General features: G+C 48.9%; 1 protein-coding gene across 2 annotated transcripts in view; it reads left to right on the forward strand.

The window, feature by feature from the left end:
* LOC140388177 (cilia- and flagella-associated protein 54-like) overlaps positions 1–22,249 on the forward strand; it is a 948,449-nt gene that overhangs the window by 540,868 nt on the left and 385,332 nt on the right. For both annotated transcript variants that reach the window (XM_072471937.1, XM_072471938.1), the window contains one exon: positions 22,144–22,210. In XM_072471937.1, coding sequence (XP_072328038.1) covers positions 22,144–22,210 — 67 coding nt within the window. The remainder of the gene's footprint in view (positions 1–22,143; positions 22,211–22,249) is intronic.

The raw sequence follows: 22,249 nt of genomic DNA on the forward strand, positions 1-22,249 counted from the left end.
GGGTTTGTATGACCCACACGCCATCAGGTCTTTGTCTTTTTTAGAGATCAATGATATTGAGGCCTGTGCCAATATTGGCAGCAGGCTTTTCCTTGATAGCGAGTCAACGAACATCTCCCGCAGGTGGGGCCAGTGCTGATGCAAATATTTTGTAGAAGTACACCGGAAATCTGTCTGGGCCCAGTTCCTTCCCCACCTGCATGGAGTTAATGCCTCCATGACTTCTCTCAGTGCTAATGGTGCTTCCAGGCCCCAGCTCCTGTCCTCCCCCATGACCTGCATGTCCATATCATCGAGGAACTGATTAATCTTCGCAACCCTTTCTGGGGGCTTAGAGGTGTACAGCTCTCGGTAGAAGGTCGCGAAGGCATCGTTACTCTCATCTGGTGCCGAGACTAGTTTGCTGCTGAACCAGCAGGCAGCAGGTCATGTCTCCATGCTCATAGAAAGTTCTCCGTGTCTCACGGGTCTGGTACATGGCTTTTCCAGTGGAGAACAGGTCAAAGTCCATTTGTGGCTTTTTCCTCTCCGCCAGTAGTTCCACAGTCAGGGCCATCCTTGCAGCCCTCTGCTTCCTGTCTTTGAGCGCCCTGAACGCAATAAACTCCCCCCCCCCCCCCCCCCCACCCCACCCCTCACCGCCTTATCACTGCCTTAAGTGCCTCCCAGAATGTGGAGCGTGTAAAGAACTTGCTAAATCCTGGCCTGTTTCATGTTTCTATTTCCATGTGCAACCTATCGCCATGTGCAACCTGTCGCCATGTGCAACCTATTGCCATGTGGTCAGCATGGTAGCACAAGTGGATAGCACAGTGGCTTCACAGCGCCAGGGTCCCAGGTTCGATTCCCCGCTGGCTCACTGTCTATGTGGAGTCTGCACGTTCTCCCCGTGTCTGCGTGGGTTTCCTCCGGGTGCTCCGGTTTCCTCCCACAGTCCAGAGATGTGCGGGTTAGGTGGATTGGCCATGATAAATTGCCCTTAGCGACCAAAAAGGTTAGGAGGGGTTATTGGGTGACAGAAATAGGGTGGAAGTGAAGGCTTGAGTGGGTCGGTGCAGACTCGATGGGCCACATGGCCTCCTTATGCACTGTATGTTCTATGTTCTATGTGCAACCTGTCGCCATGTGCAACCGATCACCATGTGCAACCTGTCGTAACCAGCATTCTGCCCTTCTTCTCTCCCACACTCAACTACATCCTAAACCCCCTCGTGCCTGTCTACCCCCTTGTTCCTCATCACTGTACCCCTGAGATCCCCCCTCCTGGTGCCCCCTCACTCCCTATTCCCCCCCCCCCTCCCCATTCTCCCCCCTGTCTAGAGTTTTACCTCCCCTCCTGCCAGGCACTCCCTCCCCATTGGGAGTTGTGCCGCCCAGCCTCTCCCCATACTTCCCTGTGCTAGCCTGCTCGCTGGTGTGTTCCTTTCCCTGGAAAGTTACCCACACCTTGGCTGGGTACTGCCTCCCGAACCGTACCTTACATTTATATAGGGCCGTCTTGCCTGCATTAAATTCAGCCTGGCGTTTGCCAGGTCTGCCCCATTGTCTTGATACACGTGGATCGTGTGTTCTTCCCACTTGCAAGACCATGCGTGTCTTGCCCAGTTCAGGATCCGGTCTCTATCTTGGAACCGGTGGAGCTTGGCAATGACGTCCCTTGGTTGTTCCCCTGTTTTTTTGCCTCAGCCAGAGTGACCTGTGAGCCCGGTCTACTTCTGGGGGCTTGGGGAAGTTTTCCCCCTCGACCAGCTTGCCCAGCATCTGAGACACGTACTCCGTGGGATTTCTGCCCTCGATGCCTTCTGGCATACCAACAATGTGGAGGTTCTGGCGGTGTGACTGGTTCTCTTGGCCCGCCACCTTCCACCTGAGCATTCTCTGGGATGTTACCAACCTCGCCACCTCCACCTCCAATGAGGCGATTTGACTGCCTTTCTGAGCTCCCGCACAGTTGCTTCTTGCACCTCCAGCCGCTGCTGGAGGAGGTGGTGTTAGCAATTCTGGAAAGTGTGAAAATAGATAAGTCCCCTGGGCCGGATGGGATTCATCCTAGGATTCTCTGGGAAGCTGGGGAGGAGATTGCTGAGCCTTTGGCTTTGATCTTTAAGTCATCTTTGTCTACAGGAATAGTGCCAGAAGACTGGAGGATAGCAAATGTTGTCCCCTTGTTCAAGAAGGGGAGTAGAGACAACCCTGGTAACTATAGACCAGTGAGCCTTACTTCTGTTGTGGGCAAAATCTTGGAAAGGTTTATAAGAGATAGGATGTACAATCATCTGGAAAGGAATAATTTGATGAGAGATAGTCAACACGGTTTTGTGAAGGATAGGTCGTGCCTCACAAACCTTATTGAGTTCTTTGAGAAGGTGACCAAACAGGTGGATGGGGGTAAAGCAGTTGATGTGGTGTATATGGATTTCAGTAAAGCGTTTGATAAGGTTCCCCACGGTAGGCTACTGCAGAAAATACGGAGGCATGGGATTCAGGGTGATTTAGCAGTTTGGATCAGAACTTGGCTAGCTGGAAGAAGACAAAGGGTGGTGGTTGATGGGAAATGTTCAGACTGGAGTCCCGTTACTAGTGGTGTACCACAAGGATCTGTTTTGGGGCCACTGCTGTTTGTCATTTTTATAAATGACCTGGAGGAGGGCGTAGAAGGATGGGTGAGTACATCTGCAGATGACACTAAAGTCGGTGGAGTTGTGGACAGTGCGGAATGATGTTACAAGTTACAGAGGGACATAGAAAAGCTGCAGCGCTGGGCTGAGAGGTGGCAAATGGAGTTTAATACAGAAACGTGTGAGGTGATTCATTTTGGAAGGAAATTCAGGAAGACAGAGTACTGGGCGAATGGTAAGATTCTTGGCAGTGTGGATGAGCAGAGAGATCTCGGTGTCCATGTACATAGATCCTTGAAAGTTGCCACCCAGGTTGAGAGGGTTGTTAAGAAGGCGTACGGTGTGTTAGCTTTTCTTGGCAGAGGGATTGAGTTTCGGAGCCATGAGGTCATGTTGCAGCTGTACAAAACTCTGGTGCGGCCGCATTTGGAGTATTGCGTGCAATTCAGGTCGCCGCATTATAGGAAGGATGTGAAGCATTGGAAAGGGTGCAGAGGAGATTTACCAGAATGTTGCCTGGTATGGAGGGAAGATCTTATGAGGAAAGGCTGAGGTACTTGAGGCTGTTTTCGTTAGAGAGAAGAAGATTAAGAGGTGACTTAATTGAGGTATACAAGATGATCAGAGGATTGGATAGGGTGAACAGTGAGATCCTTTTTCCTTGGATGAGGGGACATAGCTTGAAATTGAGGGGAGATAGATATAGGACAGATGTCAGAGGTAGGTTCTTTACACAGAGAGTAGTAAGGGCATGGAATGCCCTGCCTGCAACAGTAGTGGACTCGCCAACACTAAGGGCATTCAAATGGTCATTGGATAGACATATGGACGATAAGGGAATAGTGTAGATGGGCTTTAGAGTGGTTTCACAGGTCGGCGCAACATCGAGGGTCGAAGGGCCTGTACTGCATTGTAATGTTCTATGTTCTATGCTTCGTCTTTTCCAGTGTCTCCTTGAAGGGGGCCAGGACATAGGACCATAAGACATAGGAGCAGAATTACGCCACTCGGCCCATGAGTCTGCTCCACCATTCAATCATGACTGATATTTTCTCATCCCCATTCTCCTGCCCCTCCCCATAACCCCCAATCCCCTTATTCATCAAGAACCTATCTAACTCTGTCTTAAAGACACTCAGTGAATTGGCCTCCACAACCTTCTGCTTCAAAGAGTTCTACAGATTCACCACTGCCTGGCTGAAGAAATCCCTCCTCATCTCTGTTTTAAAGGATCGTCCCATTAGTCTGAGATGATGTCCCCTGGTTCTAGTTTTTATTATAAGTGGAAACATCCTCTCCACGTCCACTCTATCCAGGCCTCGCAGTATCCTGTAAGTTCCAATAAGATCCCCCCCTCACCCTTCTACACTCCAATGAGTACAGCCCCAGAGTCCTCAACCATTCTTCATACGATAAGTTCTTCATTCCAGGGATTATTCTTGAGAACCTCCTGTGGACCCTTTCCAAGGGCAGCACATCCTTCCTCAGATGCGTGGCCCAAAACTGCTCACAATACTCCAAATGGGGTCTGACCAGAGCCTTATCCAGCCTCAGAAGAGCATCCTTGGTCTTGTATTCTAGCCCTCTTGACATGAATGCTAACATTGCATTTGTCTTCTTAACTGCCGACTGAACCTGCACATTAACCGTAAGAGAATAGTGAACAAGGACTCCCAAGTCCCTCTGTGCTTTTGATTTCCAAAGCATTTTCCCATTTAGAAAATAGTCTATGCCTAAATTCCTCCTTCCAAAGTGCATAACCTCACACTTTTCCACATTGAATCAGCGACCAACTTAAATGAGTATGCCACCACCGTCACAGACTTCATCAGCAAATGTGTGGACGGCTGCGTGCCAAAGAAAGCAGTACGTGCGTTCCCCAACCGGAAACCATGGCTCAATCGCGAGATTGACTCCCTACTGAAGGACAGATCTGAGGCGTTCAAGGCAGACGACCCTGACCTATACAAGAAATCCAGGTACAACCTCCGCAAAGCCATCCGAGATGCCAAGAGAGAATATCAAACCAAGCTAGAGTCACAGACAGACTCTCGGCGGTTGTGGCAAGGACTAAACAACATAACGGGCTGCAAAGCGAAGCCGAACAGAATCTCTGGCAGCTGCGCACCCCTCCCCGATGAACTCAATGCATTCTATGCTCGGTTCGAGCAGGTAACCAACAATCCGCTGGCGAGTGCCCCAGCAGCCCATAATTCACCCATACCCACCATCACAGCTTCCAAAGTCAGATTGGCCTTCCTGAAAGTGAACCCTCGGTAGGCGACAGGCCCAGACGGGATCCCTGGTCGTGCACTCAGAGCCTGCGCGGACCAGCTGGCAGAGGTATTCACGGACATCTTTAACCTGTCCCTACTCCACTCCGAGGTCCCCACCTGCTCCAAGAAGACCACCATCATACCGGTACCAAAGAAGAACCAGGCACTCCTACATTAGGAGTGTAAACAAGGACTCCTACATTAGACTCCTATTTATTGACTACAGCTCTGCGTTCAACACCATAATCCCAGCCAAGCTCGTATCAAAGCTCCAAAACCTAGGACTTGGCTCCCCACTCTGCAACTGGATCCTCGATTTCCTGACCAACAGACCACAATCAGTAAGAATGAACAACAACACCTCCTCCACAATAGTCCTCAACACCGGCACCCCGCAAGGCTGCGTACTTAGCCCCCTACTCTACTCCCTGTACACACACGACTGCGTAGCAAAACTTGGTTCCAACTCCATCTACAAGTTTGCTGACGATACGACCATAGTGGGCCGGATCTCGAATAACGATGAATCCGAATACAGGAGGGAGATAGAGAACCTAGTGGAGTGGTGTAGCGACAACAATCTCTCCCTCAATGCCAGCAAAACTAAAGAGCTGGTAATTGACTTTAGGAAGCAAAGTACTGTACACATCCCTGTCAGCATCAATGGAGCCGAGGTGGAGATGGTTAGCAGTTTCAAATTCCTAGGGGTGCACATCTCAAAAAATCTGTCCTGGTCCACCCACGTCGACGCTACCACCAAGAAAGCACAACAGCGCCTATACTTCCTCAGGAAACTAAGCAAATTCGGCATGTCCACATTGACTCTCACCAACGTTTACAGATGCACCATAGAAAGCATCCTATCGGGTTGCATCACAGCCTGGTATGGCAACTGCTCGGCCCAGGACCGCAAGAAACTTCAGAGAATCGTGAACACCGCCCAGTCCATCACACGAACCTGCCTCCCATCCATTGACTCCATCTACACCTCCCGCTGCCTGTGGAAAGCGGGCAGTATAATTAAAGATCCCTCCCACCCGGCTTACTCACTCTTCCAACTTCTTCCATCGGGCAGGACATACAGAAATCTGAGAACACGCACGAACAGACTCAAAAACAGCTTCTTCCCTACTGTCACCAGACTCCTAAATGACCCTCTTATGGACTGACTTCATTAACACTACACCCTGTATGCTTCATCCGATGCCAGTGCTTATGTAGTTACATTGTATATGTTGTGTTGCCCTATTACGTATTTCCTTTTATTCCCTTTTCTTCTCATGGACTTAATGATCTGTTGAGCTGCTCGCAGAAAAATACTTTTCCCTGTACCTCGGTACACGTGACAATAAACAAATCCAATCCAATCCATTGTATTTCATTTGCCACTTCACTGCCCACTCTCCTAGCTTGTCCAAATCTTTCTGCAACCCTCTTGCTTCCTCAATATGACCGGTCCCTCTGCAGATCTTTGTATCATCTACAAACTTAGCAACACTGCCTTCAGTTCCTACTTGCAGATCATTAATGTATATTGTGAAAAGTTGTTGTCCCAGCACAAACCCCTAAGGCACACCACTAGTCACCGGCTGCCATCTTGAAAAAGACCCCTTTTTCCCCACTCTCTGCCTTCTGCCAGTCAGCCAATCCTCTATCCATGCTAGGATCTTACCCTTAACACCATGGGCTCTTAACTTATTTAACAGTCTCCTATGCGGCACCTTGTCAAAGGCCTTCTGGAAATCCAAATAAATCACGTCCATTAGTTCTCCTTTGTCTAACTTCCTTGTTACCTCCTCAAAGAACTCTAACAGATTTGTCAGATATGACCTTCGTTTGACAAAGCCGTGCTGACTCAGTCCTATTTTACCATGCACTTCCAAGTACTTTGTGATCTCATCTTTAATAACAGGCTCTAAAATCTTACCAATGACCGAAGTCAGGCTAACCGGCCTATAATTTCCCGTCTTCTGCCTACCTCCCTTCTTAAACAGTGATGTTACATTAGCCACTTTCCAGTTCTCTGGGACCCTTCCTGCCTCCAGTGATTCCTGAAAGATCACCACCAATGCCTCCACAATTTCCTCAGCTATCTCTTTTAGGATCCTGGGGTGTAGTCCATCCAGTCCAGGTGACTTATCCACCTTCAGACCTTTCAGTTTCCCCAGAACTTTCTCCTTAGTGATGGCCACTGTACTCACCTCTGTCCCCTGTTTCTCCTGGAAATCTGGCATCCCACACTGGTGTCTTCCACCGTGAAGACTGATGTAAAGTAACTATTCAGCTCGTCTGCATTTCTTTGTTTCCTATTATTACTTCTCCAGCCACGTTTTCCAATGGTCCAATGTCTATTCTTGCCTCTCTTTTACCTTCTACATATTGAAAGAAACTCTTCCTATCTTCTTTAAATTACTAGCTAACTTGCACTCATATTGCACCTTCTCTCCCCTTATTACTTTTTTAGTTGTCCTCAGCTCGCTTTTAAATGATTCCCAATCCTCTGGCTTCCCACTAATCCTTGCCGCTTTGTATGCTTTTTCTTTAACCTTTCTGCTGTCCATGACTTCCCTCGTCAATCATGGATGCCTTGTCCTGCCCTTAACATATTTCCTCCTTCTTGGGATGAATTTCTGCTGTGCCTCCCAAATAACCCCCCAAAACTACTGCCATTGCTGTTCTACTGTCTTCCCTGTTAGTCACTTTTTCCAATCAACTCTGGCCAGCTCCTCCCTCATGTCTTTGTAGTTACCCTTATTTAATTGTAATACCGTTACATCTGACTCCAGCTTCTCCCTCTCAAACTGCAGGGTAAATTCTATCATGTTGTGGTCACTGCTCCCTAAGGGTTCCTTCACCTGAAGATCCCGAATCAAGTCTGCATCATTACACATCACCAAATCCAGAATTGCCTATTCCCTAGTGGGCTCTACCACAAGCTGCTCCAAAAAAACATCTCTTAAACATTCCACAAATTCCTTTTCTTGGGATCCATTACCAACCTGATTTTCCCAGTCCACCTGCATATTGAAGTCCCCCATCATTATTGTATGATTATTGTACGATTGCCTTTTTTACATGCTTTCTCTATCTCCTGATTTATTTTCTGCTCTACACCCTGACTACTGCCAGGGGGCTTGTACATAACTCCCATCAGGGTCTTTTTACCTTTGCGATTCCTCAACTCTACCCACAGAGATTCTATGCCTTCTGATCCTATATCGCTCCTTGCTATCGATTTAAGTTCATTCCTTACTAACAATACAACCTCGCTCCCTTTGCCCATCTGCCTGTCCTTTCGATAGGACACATATCTTTGGCTATTTAGATCCCAGCCCTGATCCCCTTGCAGCCACGTCTCTGTGATGCCCACGACATCGTACCGGCCAATTTCATTGTGTGCAACAAGCTCATTTACCTTGGGCGGGATTCTCCCCTACCCGGCGGGGCGGGGGGTTCTGGCGTAATGAAGTGGCGGGAACCACTCCGGCGTCGGGCTGCCCCAAAGGTGCGGAGGTCTCCGCACCTTTAGGGGCCAAGCCCTCACCATGAGGGGCTAGGCCCGCGCCGGAGTGGTTTGCGCTCCGCTGGCCGGCGGGAAAGGCCTTTGGCGCCACGCCAGCCAGGGCCGAAAGGTCTTCGCCGGGTGATGCATGCGCGGGAGCGTCAGCGGCTGCTGACGTCATCCCTGCGCAGGGGAGGGGATCTCTTCCGCCTCTGCCATAGTGAAGACCATGGCGAAGGTAGAGGAAAAAGAGTGCCCCCATGGCACAGGCCCGCCCGCTGATCGGTGGGCACCGATCGCGGGCCAGGCCACCGTGGGGGCATCCCCCGGGGCCAGATCGCCAGGACCCCGGAGCCTGCCCACACCACCTTGTCCCGCCGCTCAAAAGGTGGTTTAATCCACGCTGGCGGGACTTCGAACCATCGCGGGCCGGAGAATCAGCGGGGGTGGGCCCGCCGACTGGCGTGGCGCGATTCCTGCGCCCGCCGAATCTCTGGTGGCGGAGACTTCGGGACACGGCGGGGGCTGGAATCACGCCAGCCCTCAGCGATTCTCCGACTCAGCGTGGGGTCGGAGAATCCCGCCCCTTGTTCTCTATACTGCGCGCATTAAGGTACAATACCCTCAGTCCTGCATCGACCACCTCCCTTCTCACACTTGTCACCTTTTTTGCACTGCCTGAGGTTGATGTTCTATTATTTTTGTTCTCTACTTCCCCTGCAGTTATGAAACCTTCTAAGCTAACGCTCTGGTTCCCACCTCCCTGCCATATTAGTTTAAATCATAGAACATAGAACATAGAACAATACAGCGCAGTACAGGCCCTTCGGTCCACGATGTTGCACCGAAACAAAAGCCATCTAACCTACACTATACCATTATCATCCATATGTTTATCCAATAAACTTTTAAATGCCCTCAATGTTGGCGAGTTCACCACTGTAGCAGGTAGGGCATTCCACGGCCTCACTACTCTTTGCGTAAAGAACCTACCCCTGACCTCTGTCCTATATCTATTACCCCTCAGTTTAAGGCTATGTCCCCTCGTGCTAGCCATTTCCATCCGCGGGAGAAGGCTCTCACTGTCCACCCTATCTAACCCTCTGATCATTTTGTATGCCTCTATTAAGTCTCCTCTTAACCTTCTTCTCTCTAACGAAAACAACCTCAAGTCCATCAGCCTTTCCTCATCAGATTTTCCCTCCATACCAGGCAACATCCTGGTAAATCTCCTCTGCACCCGTTCCAAAGCCTCCACGTCCTTCCTATAATGCGGTGACCAGAACTGTACGCAATACTCCAAATGCGGCCGTACCAGAGTTCTGTACAGCTGCAACATGACCTCCTGACTCCGGAACTCAATCCCTCTACCAATAAAGGCCAACACTCCATAGGCCTTCTTCACCACCCTATCAACCTGGGTGGCAACTTTCAGGGATCTATGTACATGGACACCTAGATCCCTCTGCTCATCCACACTTTCAAGAACTTTTCCATTAGCCAAATATTCCACATTCCTGTTTTTCCTTCCAAAGTGAATCACCTCACACTTCTCTACATTAAACTCCATTTGCCACCTCTCAGCCCAGCACTGCAGCTTATCTATATCCCTCTGTAACCTGCTACTTCCTTCCACACTATCGACAACACCACCGACTTTAGTATCGTCTGCAAATTTACTCACCCACCCTTCTGCGCCTTCCTCTAGGTCATTGATAAAAATGACAAACAGCAACGGCCCCAGAACAGATCCTTGTGGTACTCCACTTGTAACTGAACTCCATTCTGAACATTTCCCATCAACCACCACCCTCTGTCTTCTTTCAGCCAGCCAATTTCTGATCCACATCTCTAAATCACCCTCAATCCCCAGCCTCCATATTTTCTGCAATAGCCTACCGTGGGGAACCTTATCAAACGCTTTGCTGAAATCCATATACACCACATCAACTGCTCTACCCTCGTCTACCTGTTCAGTCACCTTCTCAAAGAACTCAATAAGGTTTGTGAGGCATGACCTACCCTTCACAAAGCCATGCTGACTATCCCTGATCATATTATTCCTATCTAGATGATTATAAATCTTGTCTCTTATAATCCCCTCCAAGACTTTACCCACTACAGACGTGAGGCTCACCGGTCTATAGTTGCCGGGGTTGTCTCTGCTCCCCTTTTTGAACAAAGGGACCACATTTGCTATCCTCCAGTCCTCTGGCACTATTCCTGTATCCAATGATGAAATAAAAATCAAAGCCAATGGTCCAGCAATCTCTTCCCTGGCCTCCCACAGAATCCTCGGATAAATCCCATCAGGTCCCGGGGACTTATCTATTTTCAGCCTGTCCAGAATTGCCAACACCTCTTCCCTACGTACCTCAATGCCATCTTATCTATTTACCTGGATCTCAGCATTCTCCTCCACAACATTATCTTTTTCCTGAGTGAATACTGACGAAAAATATTCATTTAGTATCTCGCCTATCTCTTCAGACTCTACACACAACTTCCCATCCCTGTCCTTGACTGGTCCTACTCTGTCCCTAGTCATTCGCTTATTCCTGACATACCTATAGAAAGCTTTTGGGTTTTCCTTGATCCTTCCTGCCAAATACTTCTCATGTCCCCTCCTTGCTCGTCTTAGCTCTCTCTTTAGATCCTTCCTCGCTACCTTGTAACTATCCATCGCCCCAACTGAAACTTCACACCTCATCTTCACATAGGCCTCCTTCTTCCTCTTAACAAGAGATTCCACTTCTTTGGTAAATCCTCCCAAGTGACACTAGCAAACCTCCCAGCCAGGATATTCGTGCCCCTCGAGTTTAGATGCAATCTGTCCTTCTTGTACAGGTCGCACCTGCCCCGGAAGAGATTCCAATGGCCCAGAAATCTGAAACCCTCCCTCCTACACCACTGGTTTAGCCAAGTGTTTAGCTGCACTATCCTCCTAATTCTAGCCTCACTGGCACGTGGCACATTGAGTAATCCTGAGATTAATACCCTAGAGGTCCTGCTCCTTAGCTTACTGCCTAACTCCCTGAACTTCTTCTGCAGGGCCTCATCACTCTTCCTGCCTATGTCATTAGTACCTATGCGTACTACGACCTCTGCCTGTTCACCCTCCCCCTTCAGGATGTCCTGTGTTCGTTCAGAGACATCCATGACCCTGGCACCAGGGAGGCAACACACCATCCTGGATTCTTTTTCACTTCCACAGAAGCGCCGATCTGTGCCTCTTACTATAGAGTCCCCGATAACTATCGCTCTCCTGCGCACCTGTGACTGCCACCTTCATGGTCGCCATTGTCTCCCTCTTGAATGAGTCCCTGTGTTTAAGGAGCTCCAATGTTAGGAGCTCCATCCATTGACTTGTTGGTGGGTAGCCCGGCGTGGGTATTGGCAAACCACCTTGTCCAGCTATGTCTGACTCCACCTTACTCCGCATGCACACACCTCAACTTTTCTCTCCTGGGGCTGGCAATATTTGGAGTCGTGGACGAGCCGGGAGTGCAGGAGGCGAAAGAGGCCGGCATTCTGGCCTTTACGTCCCTGGTAGCCCGGCAAAGGATCTTGCTAATGTGGAAGGAGGCGAAGCCCCCTCGCGTGGAGGCCTGGACAAATGACATGGCTGGGTTCATAAAGTTGGAAAGGATTAAGTTTGCTTTAAGGGGGTCTGCGCAGGGGGGTCTACAGGCGGTGGCAACCGTTCCTCGACTACCTCGCGGAGCGTTAGAGGAAGGTCGGTCAGCAGCAGCAACCCTGGGGCCGGGGAGGGGAGGGAGAGAGGAGGGGGAGGGGGGAGGGGGAGAGGAGGGGGGGAGGGGGAGAGGGGGAGGAGGGGGGAGGGAGGGGGGAGAGGGGGAGGAGGGGGGAGGGAGGGGGAGGGGGAGGGAGGGGGGAGGGGGGAGGGGGGAGGGGGAGGGGGAGGGGGCGGGGGGAGGGAGGGGGAGGGGAGGGGGAGGAGGGGGGGTGGGAGGGGGAGGGGGAGGGAGGGGGGAGGGGGAGGGAGGGGGAGGGGGAGGGGGCGGGGGAGGGGAGGGGGAGGAGGGGGGGGTGGGAGGGGGAGGGAGGGGGGAGGGGGGAGGGGGCGGGGGAGGGAGGGGGGGAGGGGGCGGGGGAGGGGAGGGGGAGGAGGGGGGGAGGGGGAGGGGAGGGGGAGGAGGGGGGGCGGGGGGGAGGGGGAGGAGGGGGGGCGGGGGGAGGGGGCGGGGGGGAGGGGGCGGGGGGAGGGGGGGGGAGGGGGCGGGGGGAGGGGGAGGGGGGAAAGAGAGATTGCTTGGGGGGGATAACATGGAGGGTGGGGGAAACTGGCACGAACGGGCGAGAGCCAGTGTATAAAGCTCTGTAAATATATCATCTTACCATGTACATATCTTGCTCAGGGCGATTTTGTGTTATTTTGTTACGGGGGGTGGGGGGGGTTTATTGTTTGTAAGGAGAAAAAATTGTTTTGTTTTGTTAAAAAACTTTAAGAAATATATTTTTTAAAAAAACAAAAAACTTTTCTCTCCTGGTTCTTGCTTAGTTTGCCATCCTTTCGGCCCTTTGGCTGGTTTGGGACATCTTCTTTGTGTCCATGGTGTTCGTGGAGGAGGGTGGGGGGGGGGGATTTTTGCTGGCTGATTGGCCTACTTCCGGTATGCAAGTATGCAGGAAGAGGGCCTCCTTTCCTCTGACTGCTTAGTACATCCCTTCACCAGAAGTCACGTGTAGATAATTTATGAGGGAGTGGTGTTTAGTTATAGCTAAGCAGGTCATAGGACCACTTAGTGGGATATAAATTATGTAATTAATTGGAGGAGCCAGGTCTGTCTGTAGTTTTGCAGTCTGTTATAAGGTATTAAGTTGAACAGCAGTTTGCCATAGGATTTGAGTCAGACAAGACAGAAGGATGTTCAGGTTGTTCCTGAAAGGGTCTCTCTCTCCAATGGTCTGCCTATATAAGCAAGTAACCTGGCTGTTAACTTTATTTATAAGTGGTATGTGAACTGTATTGGGTTGCTTAATTGGAATATAATGACAGGTGTAGATATTTATTGAAGAATTGTTTCATTGATAATTGTAAATATATTTCTTTGATGTTGATTTGGTTAATTCTGTGTTTAAATTGAAGTTTGTTTCAGCAGAAAAGATTCAGAGTCATCACTCGTGGGTGAACTTTCCTGAAAGTTTTACAGGTTGCAAATTGTTTGGGGTTCCCATCCTAACAAAAGTTGGGGTCTGGTCTGGTATCCTAACAGTTAGTTCCTGGACAACAGCTTTTTGGATCATCTCAAGTCTTCAAAGCTGGGTAATATGTAGGAGACCAGTTAAGAATAGTTGAGTCTAAGGGCAGCACGGTGGCGCAGTGTGTTAGCCCTGTTGCCTCATGGCGCCGAGGTCCCAGGTTCGATCCCGGCTCTGGGTCACTGTCCGTGTGGAGTTTGCACATTCTCCCCCTGTTTGCGTGGGTTTCCCCCCCTGCAACCCAAAGATGTGCAGGGTAGGTGGATTGACCATGGTAAATTGCCCCTTAATTGGGAAAAATGAATTGAGTACTCTAAATTTATTTTTAAAAAGGATAGTTGAGTCTAGAGTTACCAAACGCATGAATGAAGGTTTCAGCAGCTGATGAGCTGAGACAAGAGCGAAGTTGAGCAAAGTTACAGAGCTGGAAATAGTGATGGTATTTATCAGGGCCAAATATGACAACAAGGCTGCGGACAGACCAGTTTAATCTCAGACAATTGTAATGGAGAGGGATGGAGTTGGTAGCCTGGGAACAGAGTTTATAGTGGAGACTGGGAATAATATGACTTCATTCTTCCCAATATTTAATTGGAAGAAGCTTCCGTTCATTCATTATTGGGTGTCAGGTAAGCAATCTGATTAGTAAGTTCAGTATTCAGTATTACCGATTTATTATTTTGGTACTTAAATACCATGTAAATATTTGTAAAGCGAGTCTTGATACATTTTCTATTAAAAGAGGTAGCCTGAGTATATTTATAGACTACAACATTAGGAAGTTGGAAGTTTGGGATGCACTCTGTTTTCTATCTCCCTCTGTTTTCCCTTTGGGCAGTCTCATTCATTCATCGCACATGGATCAGTTTTGACTTTTGAGTTTGCCAGGTAAAATGGTACAATAGTAGTAAAGACCTTGGGATTTGGAGGCCATAGCCTCATTAGCTTTCATTTCATTCTGCTCTCTGAAGTTCTACATGAGTTGACATGTTGTTGGCAGCAAATATAAACGTTATAACCCCCAGGAGACCCACGGGGACGACCCGATCGATCTCCCTGTGGGGCTCATGAAATATGAGCTCTCCCACTGAAGGGTGCAGGCCCAACAGCGGGGCTTGTTAATTCCCTGAGATAAAAACCAGCCCAAGAGGGAGCCGGCAACTCAGGATGGCCCCTGCTGGGACTTGAAGTGTTGCTTAGTTGCTGTATTTCCTAACTGTGAGTAGGAAATAAACTACTTTGACGTACCTTTTCTGTGCTCCTCAGTGACTACAATAATAAACTTCTTGCAACCAACGTTATTCATTGTCTGTTCGGCCAATTAACTCTGCCTTTGTGATATGGTTTAACATATCAGACTGTTTATCGTCACCAACCATTATAAAAGAGAGGCAAAATACTATGGAAATATAAGCAAAGAATGCTGTAAAACTGGAACGGATACTACGTAGGATGCTAAGTATTTACAGCAATATTTCAAGTTGCTGACTAAGAGCAGGAAAGGGCAATGTAATGGAAATAACATTGTATTTTTAATATGTGGAATAAAATAAAGTTAGGGTTCTGGTTGTATAGTGGTTATGTTACTGGACTGATATGCCAGAGGCCCAGACTAATGATCTGGGGATTTGAGTTCAAATCTCACCATGATAACAGCAGGAACGTAATTTCTATCATTAAATAAATCTTGAATGTAAAGCTAGCACCAGTAGTAAAACTTCTGGAGTGGGACTTCCGGTGACGGCGGGTGGGAGGCAGCCGCACAATGGAGAGCCCCCGCTCGGGAACGGCAATTTCGGGGCTTTAAGCCCGGTCCCAGGGTCCGCGGAGGCGGCAGAAGAAGGGAGAAGGCACAGAGGAGGCACTGAGAAGACACAGGAGGGAAAAAAACACCAAAGAAAAATGTCGAGGGTGAGCAAAAAAACGGCCGAAAAAAAACCAGCTGGAGGTCCGTCGGGGAGTGGCAAGGTCACCGCGGGGTCACCAGGTAAAATGGAGGCTGGAGCACCAGGGAAGGCCGCACTGCTTACGGCTGAAGAAATAACCAAGGTGATGGCTGCGGAATTTGAAAAGCAGTTGGCGCAGATTGCGAAATGCATGGAGACGGTGAGGAAGGAGATGAGGGAGGTCTTGAGTGTGCTGGTGGAGGAGGCGGTTTCCCCGGTGAGGACGGAGGTGGCGAGCGCAGTGGCGGAGGTGCGAGAGCAAGGGGAGGCGCTGAAGGAGGTGAAGGAGACGTTATTGCAGCACGGTGATCAACTTGCCTCGATGGGGAAAGAGATGCGGAAGGTGATGGATACTAACAAGGATCTGCGAGGAAAAATGGAAGACCTGGAAAATAGATCCAGGCGACTGAACTTGAGGATTGTGGGGCTGCCCGAAGGAGTTGAAGGACCAAAGCCGACTGAGTATTTTGCCGCGATGCTGGCAAAACTACTGGGGGAGGGGGAGGACCCCTCCCGATATGAACTGGATCGGGCTCATCGGTCGTGGAGGCCTGTACCAAAGGCGAGTGAGCCGCCAAGGGCAGTGACTCTGCTTCCGTAGGTACAGGGTGAAGGAGAAGGTCCTGAGCTGGGCCAAGCATAAGCGGGTGGTGCAGTGGGCTGGAGCTGGTATACGTGTATACCAGGACTTTACGGTGGAGCTGGCAAGGAGGCGGGCTGCCTTCAACCGGGTGAAGAGGGCACTGTACATTAGCACGGTGCGGTGCGGCATTGTATATCCAGCGAAGCTGAGGGTGACGTACAAGCTCAGGGACTTTTATTTTGGAACGGCGGAAGCAGCGGAGGAGTTTGCAAAAGCAGAAGGACTGTGGCAGAACTGACAAATTGAGGAATGGCCATGTGCCGATGTAACCTCATGACTGTATTTTCTTCTTTTTTGTATCACTGCGCGCGGGTGTAGAGATTAAAGGAGCCAAGGTGGTATATATTTGGACAAGGGAAGGGACGGGACTTTCACTCGAAATGAGAGTTCTTTGGGGTGTAGGTGGATATGTGGGGTTTGTGTGCTAAAAGGGGATCTTTGGGCTTTCCTGGGGCCAGGCAAGTGGGAAAGGGACCCGGGCGGGGGCCTCCACGCTGGCCGGTGTGTGCCGGCCAGTGAACGGGAGTGAGGTGGGGGGGAGGGGCTGCGGCCATCGGAGCCTGGCAGAACAGGGTCCAAGTGGTCTAGCCGGGGTGGAAAGTTGGGAGAGGAAGGAACCGAGGGTAGGGGGAGGGGTTTTACAAGAGGCAGTGGACGGGAGGAGCTGGAGACCTGGGGTGGGGGGGGGGGGGGGCGGGGGGGCGGTGGGAGCTGTGTAAGATTAAGGGTGACTACGGGTAATCCCTGATTTATTTTTGTCATTTGTTTATGTAAACATGCGGGTTGAGGTTTGGGGGTTGGTGGGTAGATGGGATCGTTGTTGTTATTATGGGGACTGACATATCTTGCTGATTATTGTTTATTGTTGATGGATGTAAATGTGGGAGAAAATGTGAAAATGGAGGAGAATAAAATTTTTTTTAAAAATTTAAAAAAAACTTCTGGAGTGTTATGAAAACCCATCCAATGTTCTTTAGGAAGGAAATCTCTTATCATCATCAAACGTGACCTATGTGGCTCCTGATTCACAGTGATGAGAGTGGCGCTTAACTTCTCCTTAATCATATTCCAAACATTGGAGCTTCAAGTATCACCATCCGTAGCTGCAGGCTACAATATGCATGTGAAATTGTATGTTGGCACAACTCGGACTCTTCAGGGCAGTTGATTGGCTGGATCGATTGGCCAGCCAGTGTGGACAGTCAGATTTGTGTCACAGCACAGGATTCGACCCTCGCTCTTGCTGGGATGGATTCAGGAATTGCTTCCTTTGTCTTCCTGTGACTGAGATCACAATAATGTGGGTGGGGCCTGCCTTTGGACAGGGAACTCAAGAAGAAGAAAAAATGTTATCCCAGAAGGTGACTCATAACAGACTTCTCACGGACAATTAAAGATGGAAAATAAAAGCTGGCCTTACCAGTGATGCCCACTGAATGAAATAATTTCAGTGATAATTTTGTTTCATGCATTTTAGGACATTGTTATCAGCCACAGGGTTGAAGAGAATAAGCCCTAATGTCTCGAATGAATGGGGAAGATACACTTGGGGAAACTCAGTCATCAAATTCTTTTTTTAAAAATTCAGAGTATCCAATTCTTTTTTTCCAATTAAGGGGCAATTTAGAACAAGAACATACATACAGTGCAGAAGAAGGTCATTCGGCCCATCGAGTCTGCACCGACCCACTTAAGCCCTCACTTCCACCCTATCCCCGTAACCCAATAACCCCGCCAACCTTTTTTGGTCACTAAGAGCAATTTATCCTGCACGTCTTTGGACTGTGGGAGGAAACTGGAGCACCTGGAGGAAACCCACACAGACACGGGGAGAACGGACAGACTCCACACAGACAGTGACCCAGCGGGGAATCAAACCTGGGACCCTGGAGCTGTGAAGCCACAGTGCTATCCACTTGTGCTACCGTGCTGCCCAATTTAACGTGGCCAATTCACCTAACCTGCACAACTTTTTGGATTGTGGAGGTGAGACCCACGCAGACACGGGAAGAAAGTGCAAACTCCACACGGACAATGACCCGGGGCCAGGACCATACCCAGGTCTTCGGTGCCGTGAGACGGCAGTGCTAACCACTGCACCATCGTGCTGCCCCGAGTCATCAAATTCTAGTTTTAAAATATTCATTCATGGCATGTGGGCATCACTTGCGAGGCCAATATTTATTGCTCATCCCTAATTACCGTTGAAAAGGTGGCGATGAGCTACTTTCTTGAACCCCTGCGATCCAGGTGTGTACGTATACCCAGAGTGCTGTTAGGGAGGACGTCCCTGGATTTTGATCAAGCGACAGTGAAGGAATGGCGATATACATCCAAGTCAGGATGGTGTGTGGCTTGGAGGGGGACTTGCAGGTGGTGGTGTTCCCATGTACCTGCTGTCCTTTTCTTTCCAATCGTAATGGTCATGCATCTGGAAGATGCTATCTGAGCAGCCTTGGTGAGTTTCTGCAATCCATCTTGCAGGTGGTAAACACTGCTACTACTGTTTGTCGGTAGTGAAGGGAGTGAATGTTTGTCGATGGGATGCCAATAAAGTGGGTTTTTAAAAATTCATTTACAGGGTTTGGTCATCACTTGCTAGACAAGCAATCTATTGTCCAAATCTGTTTGCCCTTGAGAATGTAGTGGTAAGCTGCCTTCTTGAATCGCTGCAATCCCTGAGGTGTAGGTACACCCACAGTGCTGTTAAGGAAGGAGTTCCAGGATTTTGACCCAGTGACAGTGAAGGATAGCTGATAGCTGTTGTATGGTTGGAAAGTGCTGCCTAAGGAACCTGGGTGAGTTACTGCAGTGCATCTTGTAGATGGTACACACTGTTGCCACTGTTCGTTGGTCGTGGAGGGAGTAAATTATTGTGGAATGAGTACCAATCAAGCAGGTTGCTTTGTCCTGGATGGTGTCAAGCTTCTTGTGCTGTTGGCGCTGCACTCATCCAGGCAAGTGGAGAGCATGCCATCAATTTTCCTAAACTTTGCCTTGTAGATGGTGGACAGGCTTTGAGGGTCAGGAGATGATTTGCTCATCACAGAATCCCTAGCCTCTGACCTACTCTTGTAACCAGAATATTTATAGAGCTAGTCCAGTTCAATTTATGGTCAATGGTCACCCCTTGAATGTTGGTAGTGTGGGATTCAGTGATGGTAACGCCATGTCAGTATTTCAAGGGGTAATGGTTAGGTTCTTGTTGTAGAGGGTAATTACTTGGCACTTGTATAGTACAATTGTGACTCGCCACTTGTCAGCCCATGCCAGAATTTAACAGCCCCTGGCTGCATTTAAACATAGACTGCTCCAGTATGTGTGGAGGTGAGAATGGTCCTGAACATTGTGCAATCATCTGTGAATATCCCCATTTCTGACCTTATGATGGAAGGAAGGTCATTGATGAAGCAGCTGAAGATAGTTGGGACTAGGACACTACTCTGAGGAACTCCTGCAGTGATGGGTCCTCCTGTAGAGGGACAGGTAGTATTGAGGAAGCAGGGGGGTTGCAGAAGGATTTGGGCAGACCAGGAGAGTGGGCAAAGAAGTGGCAGATGGAATACAATGTGGAGAAGTATGGGGTTATGCACTTTGGAAGGAGGAATGGAGGCATAGACTATTTTCTAAATGGGGAAATGTTTAGGAAATCAGAAGCACAGAGGGACTTGGGAGTCCTTGTTCACGATTCTCTTAAGGTTAATGTGCAGGTTTAGTCAACAGTTAGGAAGGCAAATGCAGAATTTGGACATTCTGAATTCTCCCTCTGTGTACCCGAACAGGCGCTGGAATGTGGCGACTAGGGACTTTTCACAGTGACTTTGTTGCAGTGATAATGTAAGCCTACTTGTGACAATAAAGATTATTATTATCTTCACCTCGGCCCCGTTGATGCAGACAGGAGTCTGTACAATACTTTGCTTCCTGAAATCAATGACCAGCTCTTTAGTTTTGCTGACATTGAGGGAGAGATTGTTGTCGTTACCCCAATCCATTAGGTTCTCTATCTGCCTCCCGTATTCAGACTCATTGTTGTTCAAGATCCGACCCACTATGGCCGTTTCATCAGCAAACTTGTGGATGGAGTTGGAGCTAAATTTTGCCACGCAGTCGTGTGTGTATAGGGAGAATAGGTTTGGGCTAGGTAGCCGCCTTACGGGGCCCAGGACTATTGTGGCGGATGTGTTGTTTATCCTTACTGATTGTGGTCTATGGGTCAGAAAATCGAGGATCCAGTTACAGAGTGAGGAGCCAAGTCCTAGGTTTTGGAGCTTTGATATGAGCTTGGTTGGGATTATGGTGTTAAAGGCAGAGCTGTAGTCAATAAATAGAAGTCTGATGTAGGAGTCCCTGTTGTCGAGATGCTCCAGGGATGAGTGTAGCGCCAGGGAGATGGTGTCTGCTGTGGACCGGTTGCGGCGGTGTGCGAATTGCAGTGGATCTAGGCATTCTGGGAGTATGGAATTGATGTGCCTCATGATCAACCTCTCGAAGCACTTCATTACGATCGATGTCAAGGCCACCAGATGATAGTCATTGAGGCACGTTGCCTGGTTCTTCTTTGGCACTGATATGATGGTGGTCTTCTTGAAGCAGGTGGGGATCTCAGAATGGAGTAGGGAGAGGTTGAAGCTGTCCATGAACACATCTGCCAGCTGGTCCGTGCAGGATCTGAGTGCACAACCACGGACCCCATCCGGACCCGTCGCCTTCCGAAGGGTTCACTTTCAAGAAGGCTGATCTGACTTCGGAAGCTGTGGGTATGGGTGTGTCCGGGGCTGCTGGGGCAGTCAACAGTGGTTTGATGGTTTCCTGCTCTAACCGAGCATAGAATGCATTGAGCTCATCAGGGAGGGGTCGGCTGCTGCCGGAGATTCTGCTTGGCTTCGCTTTGTAGTCCGTTATGTTGTTTGAGCCTTGCCACAACCGACGAGAGTCTGTAACGCTTGATAAGCCCTTTGAGGCAGCAGTTAAGAGTCAGCCACAGATTTCCTTTCCTTCTCTAAGGGGCAATTGGATTGGATTTGTTTATTGTCACGTGTACTGAGGTACAGTGAGAAGTATTTTTCTGCGAGCTGCTCAAACAGATCATTTAGTACATGAGAAGACAATAAAATAAAAAGAAAATACATAAAAGGGCAACACAAGGTCCAAAATGTAAATACATAGACACCGGCATCGGGTGGAGCATACTGGAGTGTAGTATTAATCAGGTCAGTCCATAAGAGGGTCCTTTATGAGTCTGGTAACAGTGGGAAAGAAGCTGTTTTTGAATCTGTTAGTGCGTGTTCTCAGATTTTTGTATCTCCTGCCCAATGGAAGAAGTTAGAATAGTGAATCAGATGGGATTTTACGACAATCGACTGGTCAACATTCGACTTTTAGGGCTGGATTCTCCATTGGCGGGATCCTCCGTTTCTCCAGCAGCGCACTCAATGCCCACAGACTTCCCGTGGGCGTGCCCACAATGGGAAACCCCATTGGCAGGCTGCCGGGAGGGGGTGCAGCTGGACAGAGAATCCCACCCTTAATTTTTTTATCCCACTATCTGCCGTGGTGGGATTCAAACCCAGGTCCCCAGAGCATTACTCTGGATTACTCGATCAGTGATAATACCACAACACCATCACCACCTCTATCATCTTCTTCTTCAAGCAGCTTCACATTATCAGCACATTATTAAAGTTAATCCTTTTGTTTTCGTTGATTGCATACTCTTCAGTTACGCAATTACACTTTTTGCAATTGTCTACACTAAAATAACATATGCAGAATTAATTTGAAAGTACTAAACCTGCAAATTAACTAGAATACAAGCTACTCAATTATCTTTGCACACCCCTTCTGATATTGTGTTTCTTGCATTAACTGATATGAACAGTTCCCCACAGCTTGCTGTTTATTATGTTATTAATATGCCATCCTTTTGATTTAGGTTGATTATATCATCAGACTTCAGCTTCAGACTTGATTGCTGCATCTTATCTTCATTTTTATTTAAGGTACGGTACAATCATATCTAAGACCCCACAAGAAGAAAT

Source organism: Scyliorhinus torazame, chromosome 13, assembly GCF_047496885.1.
Source record: "Scyliorhinus torazame isolate Kashiwa2021f chromosome 13, sScyTor2.1, whole genome shotgun sequence".
NCBI classification, from domain to species: Eukaryota; Metazoa; Chordata; class Chondrichthyes; order Carcharhiniformes; family Scyliorhinidae; genus Scyliorhinus; species Scyliorhinus torazame.